At 44.5% G+C, this 11,025-nt stretch overlaps 2 protein-coding genes across 4 annotated transcripts; one reads left to right on the plus strand and one right to left on the minus strand.

Moving 5' to 3' along the window:
* Positions 1 to 492: 492 nt before the first annotated feature.
* LOC109760801 (uncharacterized) lies at positions 493 to 6,268 on the plus strand. Of its 3 annotated transcripts, none has more exons than XM_073502763.1 (13): positions 493 to 794; positions 879 to 1,037; positions 1,127 to 1,184; positions 1,982 to 2,033; positions 2,251 to 2,333; positions 2,405 to 3,269; positions 3,525 to 3,627; positions 3,705 to 3,838; positions 4,033 to 4,264; positions 4,681 to 4,816; positions 5,348 to 5,442; positions 5,522 to 5,645; positions 5,753 to 6,268. In XM_073502763.1, the coding sequence occupies exons 1-13, from the start codon at positions 733 to 735 to the stop codon at positions 5,855 to 5,857; spliced, it is 2,208 nt and encodes a 735-aa protein (XP_073358864.1). In that variant the 5' UTR covers positions 493 to 732; the 3' UTR covers positions 5,858 to 6,268. The 3 variants fall into 3 exon arrangements, with proteins under 3 accessions (XP_073358864.1, XP_073358867.1, XP_020175199.3); XM_073502766.1 differs by having other exon boundaries at positions 515 to 794; positions 1,943 to 2,033; XM_020319610.4 differs by having other exon boundaries at positions 522 to 1,037.
* Positions 6,269 to 6,891: 623 nt separating this feature from the next.
* Positions 6,892 to 10,698, minus strand: LOC109760802 (uncharacterized). Its single transcript, XM_073506535.1, has 7 exons — positions 10,684 to 10,698; positions 9,762 to 10,178; positions 9,112 to 9,373; positions 8,210 to 8,275; positions 7,966 to 8,099; positions 7,737 to 7,874; positions 6,892 to 7,311 (listed from the first exon to the last, which is right to left on the minus strand). The coding sequence occupies exons 1-7, from the start codon at positions 10,696 to 10,698 to the stop codon at positions 6,892 to 6,894; spliced, it is 1,452 nt and encodes a 483-aa protein (XP_073362636.1).
* Positions 10,699 to 11,025: the final 327 nt, after the last annotated feature.

The following is an 11,025-nucleotide window of genomic DNA, read 5'->3' on the forward strand; positions in this document are numbered from 1 at the left end:
GAGATCCGCCGGAAACACACCTCCACACGCCCTCCGACGATGCTAGACACATCATTGGGACGGGGGCTAGACGGGAAGAACCTTATTCCATCCCGTATGTGACGCTATGATGAATCCGGCGAACAATTCCTATACCACGCGGAGATGGCCGCGCGATCGATAGGTTTTCCTATAATGCTGATGATGCAAACGCGAAGCGGGATCGATTGGTTTTAATATATGTGAATATTTTTATGACAATATTTTTTAAAAATATTATTAAATTGATTACCATATACTCATTTTAAATATATATCTGACTTATTTATTTATGTATGTATTTATTTATTTTTGAATAGTTTGGATTGCTTACCATGTTTATTTAAGATACCTGAGTATATATATTTGACTTGTTTATTTATTTAGTAAAATAGTTTTTTTGAGGCAGAGTAAAATATTTTTGAAAGAAGAAAAAAACTATACCTACTTTCAGGGGCCGCAGTACTTGATGTCAGGCTATCGCTCGGGAATAATCGGCCAACCTTTCTTTCCGAAGCCCATTAGCCCTTCTCTCCCCACGCCGCCGCCGCTACTCCGTCGACTCCATCGCTGCCGCACGCCGGAGCCGCCACTTCTATACTCTGCCGCGAGCTCTCCCATGGCCACGGCCACGGCCACGGGGAATCCTCCTCTCATCCTATCCTACTCCTAAAGCGAATCCAGCGCGGTGCGCACAACGACGAAAGGAGTCATATGGCGGCCACGGCGGCCGAGGAGCCGCAGGAGCCCCGACGGGACGTCGACGGCGAGCTGAGGTGGGTGTTCCCTGCTTCCTCCACATCTCTACCTCCCTCCTTCCGCATCTCTTGTTCTCACTCTCCGCCTCGCTCCCCACCCAGCGGCGCGCCCGCCGTCGGGCTCGACCCCGGCCTCGGGTCGTGGGACGCGGCGCCGGCCCGCGAACCGGTGCCCACGGAGATGCCGCCGGCGGCGGCGGCGGAGTCCTCGTCGATAACGAAGCTTGGGCGGCTCCTCAGGCTGACCGAAGTGCACCTCTGGTAATAGATCCCCTCCCCCGTCCTTCTCCGACCCTCCTCGTTCAGCTCAGAGATTTTTTTCCCTTACACAGTTCGTTTCCTCGCTGCAGGGATGATTTTTATGCGAAGCCTCACGATTGGCGTGCCACTGATACGGCTGGTTGCACGGTAAGAAGATTCCAGCCTCGTTCATCTATGATTTAGCTCCTGAATGACTATGAGGCTTGTGCTTGGTCGTCAGTTCAGTTGACATTTTCAAGAAATTAAATTTCGTATATCAGACATGGAAACTGTTGCTTCTTCTGTAGCCTGCCGAGCAGGCGATTAGTTTTCCAAAGACTATGGGTGTTGAAAATTAAATTTGCAGAGGGAATAGGCCCAACACTAGCTCCCCTATAAGGCTACAACTACAATGTTGGAAACTGACCTACCTGGACATGGAAATGGGTTCGGTTCAGCTTGATGAAATACTGATATAATCATATAATACATTTCAAGTGCTCTTGAACTAACATTGGCATACTATTAAAATGCTGCATCCATTGCTTGGCACTTGTTGAAGATATCATTTCCTTCTACCAGCATGTTTTATTGCACTAGCATCATGTTTCAAAAGAATAGCTCGTGCGGTTGAACTAGCTACGTCATGGTTTACGATTTTACTTTCTGAGCAAGACCGTCGAATCAGTATACTACATATGGCAACATCATTTTATTGAAGTCACTTGAAAAATTGAACGGTGAATACACGTTACATGATACATTGAGTTGAAATGCCGCTAACGTTTTGTCTCCTTTTTGGGGGGGTTTGGGGCTAGGGGGGAGGAGGTAAATGCAGCAAGTTAAATATTTGTCTTACTTGCAGATTATGTTTAGCTGATGTTGTTTTTTATTTCATGGTCTTCATTCTCCATTCTGTGTTTCAGCCTTCCGTACCAGCAATTTGAAAACCTTCAACTTTGCAGGGATCTCAAACAGCTAAAACCCGCAACAAAGCAGCCAAACAGACAGATGAAGGTATGATTTGCTTTCCTGTAATCCAATGAGCTTTTTTCTTCTGACGTCCGTAAACACCCTACTTGCAGCATTGGCTCATATCATAACTCACTGTCCCCACGCAGACAGCACATAAAAAATAATACGAACAAAGCATTACAGATTTTTATTCTTCTTTTGCTGCAAGTATCCACCAATTTCTTCTGATATACTGTCTGTTGTTTCTTGTTATCAACAGACCATTCATTTGTTGAAGATATGGAATTGGCTAGTCTCATGGGTTCTTTGGGGCTTCCTGTTTCATTCATTACAAGGAAAGAGGTAAGTGCCCAAAACAGCATGTACTGTTCTGCTGCTGGTTAATCTGTATCCTAAGCCCTTACGTGTTACAGAAAAAGAAGACACCTGCCAAGGGTAAGCATCAAGGACGACAAGCATCATATGAAGCGGCAAGTACTCCAATGGATGATAATGTAAGGACATGCACAAATTCTGAAGAACTGGAACACATTCAGGAGTCGATGGATTGCATGGAGCAAGCAAACTCATGCGTTACATCTAGGGCTGCTGCGGGTTACAGTGAAGTCTACCATGGTGATGTTGACAAGACGCTTGGTGAAGAAAGTGTTAATCAGTGTGAACCAAATGATAACATGAGCAGTCCAGTAAAATCAGGCTCTCCTGTTCAAGAAAATCAAGCTGTGGACAGTTTTCTGCAGTTGAACAAAGTGATGCTGGGGCAAAATTGTGTTGATAATGAATCTATAATGTCATGTGCTGAACTTTGTCATGAAGAAAAATCGTCTGAAAGAGAAGATAAAATATCTGGGGAGACTCCACCCATGTCCCATGATAATAATGATCCATGTCCAGCAGAACCATCGCCTGTTAATAATCATGTTGAAAACTCTGGCTCTGATTTTTATTATGAATGCGGAGATTGGCAGGTTCTTTGGGATCAGTTCTATAGTCGGTATTACTATTATAACATCCAGACACAGGAATCTACATGGGATCCCCCTCAAGGATTGGAGGATTTTGTATCATATTGTAGCACATATTCATCTCAAGGGATAGATGAACAAGTATCACAATTGACAAGCACACTTGTGGAAGAACACAATAAAATTAATACAAAGCTTGACAAATCATCTGGAGTCTTATCCTGTGTCAAGCATTATATCTCACAACCTGATGAAGATGCTGTACAATATGGAGCTAACGCGAGCCCATGTGACAATGGAGAAACAACATTTGGTAAGATGTGAATTCCATTTTATGTGATCCGCAAGAGATTTGTTATTTTGCATTGATCCCAGAGGACATTGCTTGTTGTGTTGATACAATACAAGTCTTGATGCTGACACTTCACAAAATCAACTCAGTTATTAATATCCTTATCCGTGGCATTAATTATTTTTATCTAGAGATTTCTTTCTCATAGCTGTTATATTCTATCCTTACCAATAATTAATAGTTTGTTTAGTGATATCAAGCATTCTTCTCTGGCAGATCAGGCTGGTGACGACAGCCATCTAGATGAGCAGAGGCATGATCTTTACAGTGAAGCACAAAGTTTATCAGACATTCCTGATAAAGAGTCGATATATCCAAGGTGTGCCTGATTATACTAAATGTTGTTTCCTTGCTTCCTTGACATATGTATGGTTTTCATTAACATCTCCTATGTAGTGTGATAGCTACCATCGATGAAGTACAAGATGGTGAAAATATGCAGAATGACAGTTCAGTGGCTGAAGTGTTAGAAGTGAACCAGGAAGCTACCACCACCAAAAAGAAGAAGAGAGTAAGGAGATCTCAATCGTGTAAGACCATATTACTCAGTTAGAGCTTCCTAGGAGTTGTTCGTGCAATTTTTTTCACATGATATCGTTGACTGGCAGATTTCTTCTTTTTCTGGGAGGGTGGTGTCAATATGCAGCTTGTTGCTGTACCTACATCTTTTGTACCTTTTCTATTTATGTATATAAGGCAACTAACTATTTATTTCATTCTACAGCTCATTCATGTCAGGACTTGGCTGAAAACATATCCAATGACATCGCCAAGTATTGGAATCAGCGGTACTCGCTTTTCTCCCTTTTTGATAGTGGTATAAAGATGGATGAAGAGGGGTGGTTTTCAGTAACGCCAGAGCCCATTGCAAAGCATCATGCATCTCGTGTTGGTGCGGGCATATTGATTGACTGTTTCACAGGAGTGGGTGGAAATACCATCCAGTTTGCCACAAAGTAAGTCACTGCCATCGTGTTATTATATCTTCTGTTAATGATGATGAACGATATGTTAGCATGAAACCTTACTTTTCCATAGCTCCCTTTTTTTTCCTTTGCTTGATGATAATGGTTGCTGGTAACCTTGAGTATTATGTATCTTCTTTGCTTCAACGGCATGCTTGGTCAAGAATGAATGACAGTAGAAACCGTGTTTTGTGCGCTCATCTGGCTTATACCGAGGTATTTGTGTCCTGTAAAATGACATTCTATCAAAACGATGGCTTCTAAGATGCTTTACCAGTATTTTGGGCTATAGCTGACTTTCTTAGCATGCATATGGTTGAAGGTGATATCAGGTGGACTTTCTTATATCTTCTACAGTACTCAAACTGTAGATTTCCATGTCTCTGACATCATTTTTTCTTCTCCAGGTGTAAGCATGTTGTTGCTGTTGACATTGACCCGCAGAAGATTGATTGTGCACAGCATAATGCAACTGTTTATGGAGTAAATGATCATATAGACTTCATTATAGGAGATTTTATCCATATAGCACCTCATCTGAAGGTATGTATGCCTTGTACCTTGAAATTATCACACCTTTAGGTTTCTGCACATGTCATTCCGTACAGCTGCATATCTTTCATAGCTGCCAGTGAGAACACATGTGTTTGACCATTTTTGTTCACTATAACTATTAGGTAGGGTACCGATATTTTGCCATTAGAAGTCCAACAAGAGGAAGTTTTTGTTGTAACCGTTTTTGGAATCATAGGGCATAGCCTCAGTTTCAGTTTATTAGAAAATGCCCAAATTATAAGCATTCACGTTCACTCCCAAAACATAATCATAGATGACTGCCATAATGATAACTTCTTAATATAAAGAAGTTTAAAGCATCTACATGCCTAGTTGTTAATCAGATGTTAAGGCGAGAGAAATTAGCTAGCAACAGTGCTAAGAGATGTGATAGAAGAGGCTGAGATCAGGAAACTTCGCACCACCGCTAAGCTAAAGAAATTACCTTCTTATTGCTATGACACTCTTATCGCTCTACAAGTTGGTCTGTTTGCTTTTGTGAAAAGTTGTTGTTTGCAGGGAGAAACTGTCTTCATGTCACCTCCATGGGGTGGACCGGACTATGCAAAAGTAGATGTGTATGACATCAAAACCATGCTTAAGCCTTGTGATGGGTGAGCTCCTTGGTTCAGAATATTGTTTGTTTCCTTGCTGTGCTCGCATATGTTCACATGCCCTAGTCGAACTCTTCAGGTACCATCTCTTCAAAGTTGCCACGGCGATCGCTTCGAGAGTAGTCATGTTCCTTCCTCGCAACAGTGACCTAGACCAGCTGGCGGACATGTGCTTGTCGATCGATCCTCCATGGGCGGTTGAGGTATGTCCATTTGTTGTGATCTTTGTCATGTTGGCTTGACATCGCCGCAGTGTAGCGATGGCGATGCCTCTAGACCGATGTCATAGTGAGCCCTTCTGTTCTGACAGGTGGAGAAGAATTACCTCAACGGGAAGCTGAAAGCCATAACGGCGTACTTTGACAAACAGGACAGCATAGACGAGAACTGCATTTTTCGTGAACAACACCGATGATACTCCATGCATCCGAACTCCAAGTATTCTGCTGGATGGAAGATTCCGTGCCGGTATTGGGTACCCTTGGGCAGCAGAGCGTGCCACCGGGGTCAATGGATGAGTGGTCGATTGGCCGAGACACTTCGTATCGTGGATCTTAATGCCTCTGCTGTGCCAAGCTTTGGATGACGACGATACTGTCATGCTGAAGAAGTCTCTGTTGACTTGGCTCATTTGCACCGAGTGCGTGTACATTATCTGCATTGTGTAGTTACTTGTATGTGGTTTAGTTTGTACCGGTGCAACATTGGGTAGCCCTGAATCATGGGCAGTATTTTCCACTGCTTATATCTACATGGTTTCACCATCAACTGCTGATTGTAGTTAGATGACAGAGGAAGGCTGGGATTATATTTTTCATGGAACAAACTGGGTAAAAAGGAAAAATTCCTTCATAAACATAAATTTTGGGATCGTCAATCATCCAAATAAATGCACCACTAATTAGTAACTTCATTATTTCACAAAGGCATTTCAAGGCTTGCTCTCCATGATCTTCGCTCTTGTTCCCTACCTCCTCCTTTAATAGCCGCACCTCCGAACGGGCAATTCTTGGCTTGTTGGGGAAAAAAAACATTGACATAGGTTTCCAAACGCAGTTGAAAACATTGTACTTACATTCATAATTTGGAAACACATCTTGCTATTATTCGTCTTTCGACAGTACCGGTATTTCTATTTGATTGAAAAGAGAAGAATCAAATCAGCCAAACAGGAATAGCAGCACTAGGAATTGAAGCCTAACACAGCCAACAAACTCCACCAGGTTTCGACAGTACAAGTACTCCATGAGAATGCTGTACAGAAAAGGGGCAGGCATTCACAAACACCAGCCAATTAAACAATGCGATACACAAGATCTGTTCGTCGGGAGCAACCAACACCGTCAAAACGACACGATTCTCCGCGGGAGACTTCATCAACTTCAATCTGTGGCATCATCTCATCTGCACCAGATATATTCCTTCACGTTTGCACGCTAACAGTTAATATCACCGGATCCTTGTTCTCAGGGAAGAGGAGTCTTCAGCTACCTTCGTCGACGTCTTCCAGCCTCTGCCCGATGACGTAGCGCTCATCCCTGATCGAATCATGGAGTTTGGCGCACAATAGCTTGGAGATATAGCAGAGCAGAGCGCACAAGGGCCGAGGGTGCCCAGCCACGCGAAGCGGTAGACTGCTGAGTTCGTGGCGGCAGAGTAGCCGAATCTTGGGAAGACGCCCTTGGCAAGCACATAAGGAATGCACAGAGCAGGGAGCAGCCTCGTGGCGATAGGCATGAATAGTTCTCCGAGGAAAAATCGCAGCCGTACCTTCCCTGAACGAGAACCCGCAGCGAACCGAACGATCTTTGGACTCCACCTTTCATCAATGAAATAGGCAAGGAAAGGTGTGTCCCTCGTTTCATGGGCCTGCAAGACAAAAACCAGGCCACTTGAAAAAGTTTGCCATTTTCGACCTAACTATAAGCTACTCACAATAGTTTGGGAATTAGCTGCATGCTACCCAAAAGTGTGGCAAATATAAATAATTATGCGAGTGCTTGGCATCCATAGGAGACAAGGAAATATAGGGATTGCATGAGTTTAATAATGGGCATAATGTATAAGAACTGAACTTCGGGATGAGATGTGACTTTTAACATAAAAATTTGGAAGTGTTCTTTTTGGTACTCGCTTTAGCAGTGGGGTTTTCACAACCAGTGCAATGTACCAAATTAGTCCCTATCTGATTATATTAAAAAATCTCAATTTTTTTTATGTTAAGTTTGGTATAATGGTACATACATGGATAAAATATGAGAGGACGGAAAGCAACAAGAGAAGTTGCAACTCACCAGCTTCACCCAGATTCTCAGAGATCGAAATCCCAGGAACCAAGTGTAGAAATGCGAAACGTCGTCATCAGGCCCAGCGGGTGATGGTATTAGCAATAAATCAACCAGCGACCCGATCAAGAAAGGAACGATGGCCGACTGCGAGCAGAAAACACAAAGTTCTTTGGCCATAGCATGAAATAGATTGAAGAAAAATACAAAGTAAACCGCCGCAATTAAAGTTGCTCACCCAGAAGAACACAATCAGAGATTGGCTCAAATTTCGAAGGTGCGTTCTCCCTTTAGTCATGTAGGCAAATGCATCTCTAGAGGCACCAATACTAGTTATTACGACGCCAAATCCAACAACAAAAGCAGGCAGATCTAAGAGAAAATATCATCAACAAGTAAGCCAAACATGATAAAAAGAAAAATATTTGCTTTGTTTACAGCCAGGTCTAACAGTCAAATAACCATCTCTGAACAATCATTACCATTGGATTTCAATCCACCTGCTAATGGCAGCCGGGTGATGGCAAACAAGGCACGCCCAATTGATACTGGAAAAATAAGCACAGCCGAATAGAATATCACAGCAGTCAACCATGCAAGCACCACATTAGTGGCAACCGAATACCAGGTTATCTTCTTCACTAGCCAGACAGTATAATTTGGCATATAAGTTTCGTCAATGACAAGCCTCAGAAGAAGAACACGAGAAAGTGAATCGCCAACTTTTCGAGGTGCTTGCCAAAATGATAAGCTCTCAGCAGGCCAACTGGAGTAGCAACGATCACACACATTAAAATAAGGTGTTGACTGGCCAATACATCAGATGAAACTAAATTGAATGCTTACGTGATATTTAATGGGAACAACTCCGGTGCCAGACGATCAGCAATTTCAACAGGAACAAAAATAACCGCGGCCATATAGAGAATGCCATGCAGAAGATGATGAGGCTTCTTCAAATAAAATTTGTAGAATGGTTCGTCAATGTTAATATCATAGTCGAAAGTGGGAATGGCAACTCCTGGCCTGAATATCTACGCATAACAAAATACAACACCCATTATACCCCTGAATCATATACTCCATATACTATTGACATGATGAGGCCACATATATAGTATGACAAATACCTTGTGAAGAAGTGTGGACCATAAGCCGTGTAGATACAAAAATTCGAATCCAATAAGACAATGAAGAGCAGTTGAAGCAAAAGATGAAGCAAACATAAGTTCCAACCTTTGAGACATTGTTGCACCGTACATTTTTGAAGTGCAGATATCAAGCGACCAGCCAAAGAAGAGCGGGTATATTATAAGTCCGTGCAGGGTATTAAGACAAAAACTGGCAACAGTGGTAAAACGTGTGATCCCTGTGAGGAATATACCAGACAGACTTGTAATGAAAGCTGCGATCACAAGGCGCTTCCCCCTCAAGTATTGGCCAAAAATGTACATCCCAGCATAAATTACACCCACAGAAATGATAAACCCGTATCCAATTAGAAGGACAGAAGCTGTCGAAGTGTAGGAGTTGACTTCACCCACATTGCAAGAATCAGAACACAATATGCACCATAGGACGATCCTTCCCAAAGAGAATGGGAGAAACACCAAAACACAAGCAAGGGCCAGGTCGAACATCACCACCTGGTTAGACAAGAATACTGTTACAACTTCTGCAAACAAGTAGAAAACCAATCATACGAAATTTGATGTGTTCATTCGTATTATTTTATATAACATGGCACAGTAGTTTTCTCATGTGACCTTAATTTTAGTTTTGCTACTATTTCATCTAATTATCTGGACACCTCTAGGATGATAAACTTTGAACTGGAGCCATACTGAACCGTAACCAACTCTGGACAATCAAGAAACCATGACAATGTGTGCTAAATGCTGCTCCAATCCCCAAAACAGAAGGGCATTAATTGGTGCTTTACTACAATATAGGAACCTAAAATGATCTTATCATTCGCCATAGCATAAAAAAGGCAGCAGATAGAGGACATTGGTTGAGAAGCAACGAGCATACCACCAAGAACGCTTCAACGGCAAATAGCGCAAGGATTTGCGAGCCATCAAATCCTCCAAACCCCTGACGCCGAGCTTCCAGGCGTGCAACCCAGTGGGAAAATGGAGCTACAGCAAACGGCACATACTCATGTGCAAATGCAACCCAGAGGGCGAACAAACCGAGGACGGAGGCGGTAGAGAGGCGGAGTGAGAGGAGATAGTGTGCTTGATCAAAGGACGTAGCAAGCGCGAGGCGCCATGACCAGAGGGTCCCGATGTGAATGGTGAATTCCGGCACGATGCAGACAGCGAAGATGAGTGGGAGCAGCAGACCAGTGAGCCTGTCCGGCAAGCCCACTATGAACTCAGAAATGGGCAGCCTCGCAGGTGCGTCCGTGGCGTACAAAAGTCGGGTGGAGATGCCGTGGTTGCACACCTGAAATGGTTTGAAACGATGGAGTGCATCAACTTTAGCAACACATCAAAATGGAACACAAAAAGGATTAAGCACAAAACACACCAACAATATGACAAGAACATACTAATCACATCACAAGGGGGGGGGGGGGGGGGGGCACGCAGTATGAGGGGTTGAAATTAGTTGTAAACAAGGAGGCTTGCTCCGGTGCACCCCCCCTGGGCTGAACGCGAGGGGGAGAAACACAAGGACGGCTGAGATCTGTCAAAAACGATTCGTGAAGAGGGGCACGATCGTCTTTTTATGCCCGCGGAGAGCGCGCGTACAGCCCTGTACAAGCCCGCACCGGCCCGATTACTTTTGTACACTGGGGGTATACATGTATTGTACGTGGGCGATTCGTTTTCCCTTGTCACGTGCGGCGGTCGTGGGCGTGGGCGGCGGCGGTCGTGGGCTAGCCACGCGGCCACGCGGCGCACGAAAACTTCCAAAAACCTCACATCTTATAAAGAGGGAGGGGAACCACCACCGGCCGCATCGCCCCCCCCCCCCCCAAATCAGCTCACTCCCTCTCTCCTTGCCGCATCGTCTCCCCCTCGTCTCCATCGCCCCGCCACTGCACCTACTCCCTCAACCTCACCGCCTCCCTCTCTCCGGTGGGTTCTCTTAGGCTTCGATGGCGCAAGGTGGTGGCGCTGCCGCCACTGCGCACGGAGTTGCGGTCGAGGCCGCGAACACCGCGGCAGATGCCGTCCAAGAAGTGGCCGCCGTCGGCGGTGCGGGAGATGCTGCACCCGCAGTCGCTGGATCGGTCGCTACGGCGGCGGATCTGGTGGAGCAGGGGGTGGTGGGCTCGGACTCCGTC

The sequence above is a fragment of the Aegilops tauschii genome, chromosome 1 (genome assembly GCF_002575655.3).
Source record: "Aegilops tauschii subsp. strangulata cultivar AL8/78 chromosome 1, Aet v6.0, whole genome shotgun sequence".
Classification (NCBI taxonomy): Eukaryota; Viridiplantae; Streptophyta; class Magnoliopsida; order Poales; family Poaceae; genus Aegilops; species Aegilops tauschii.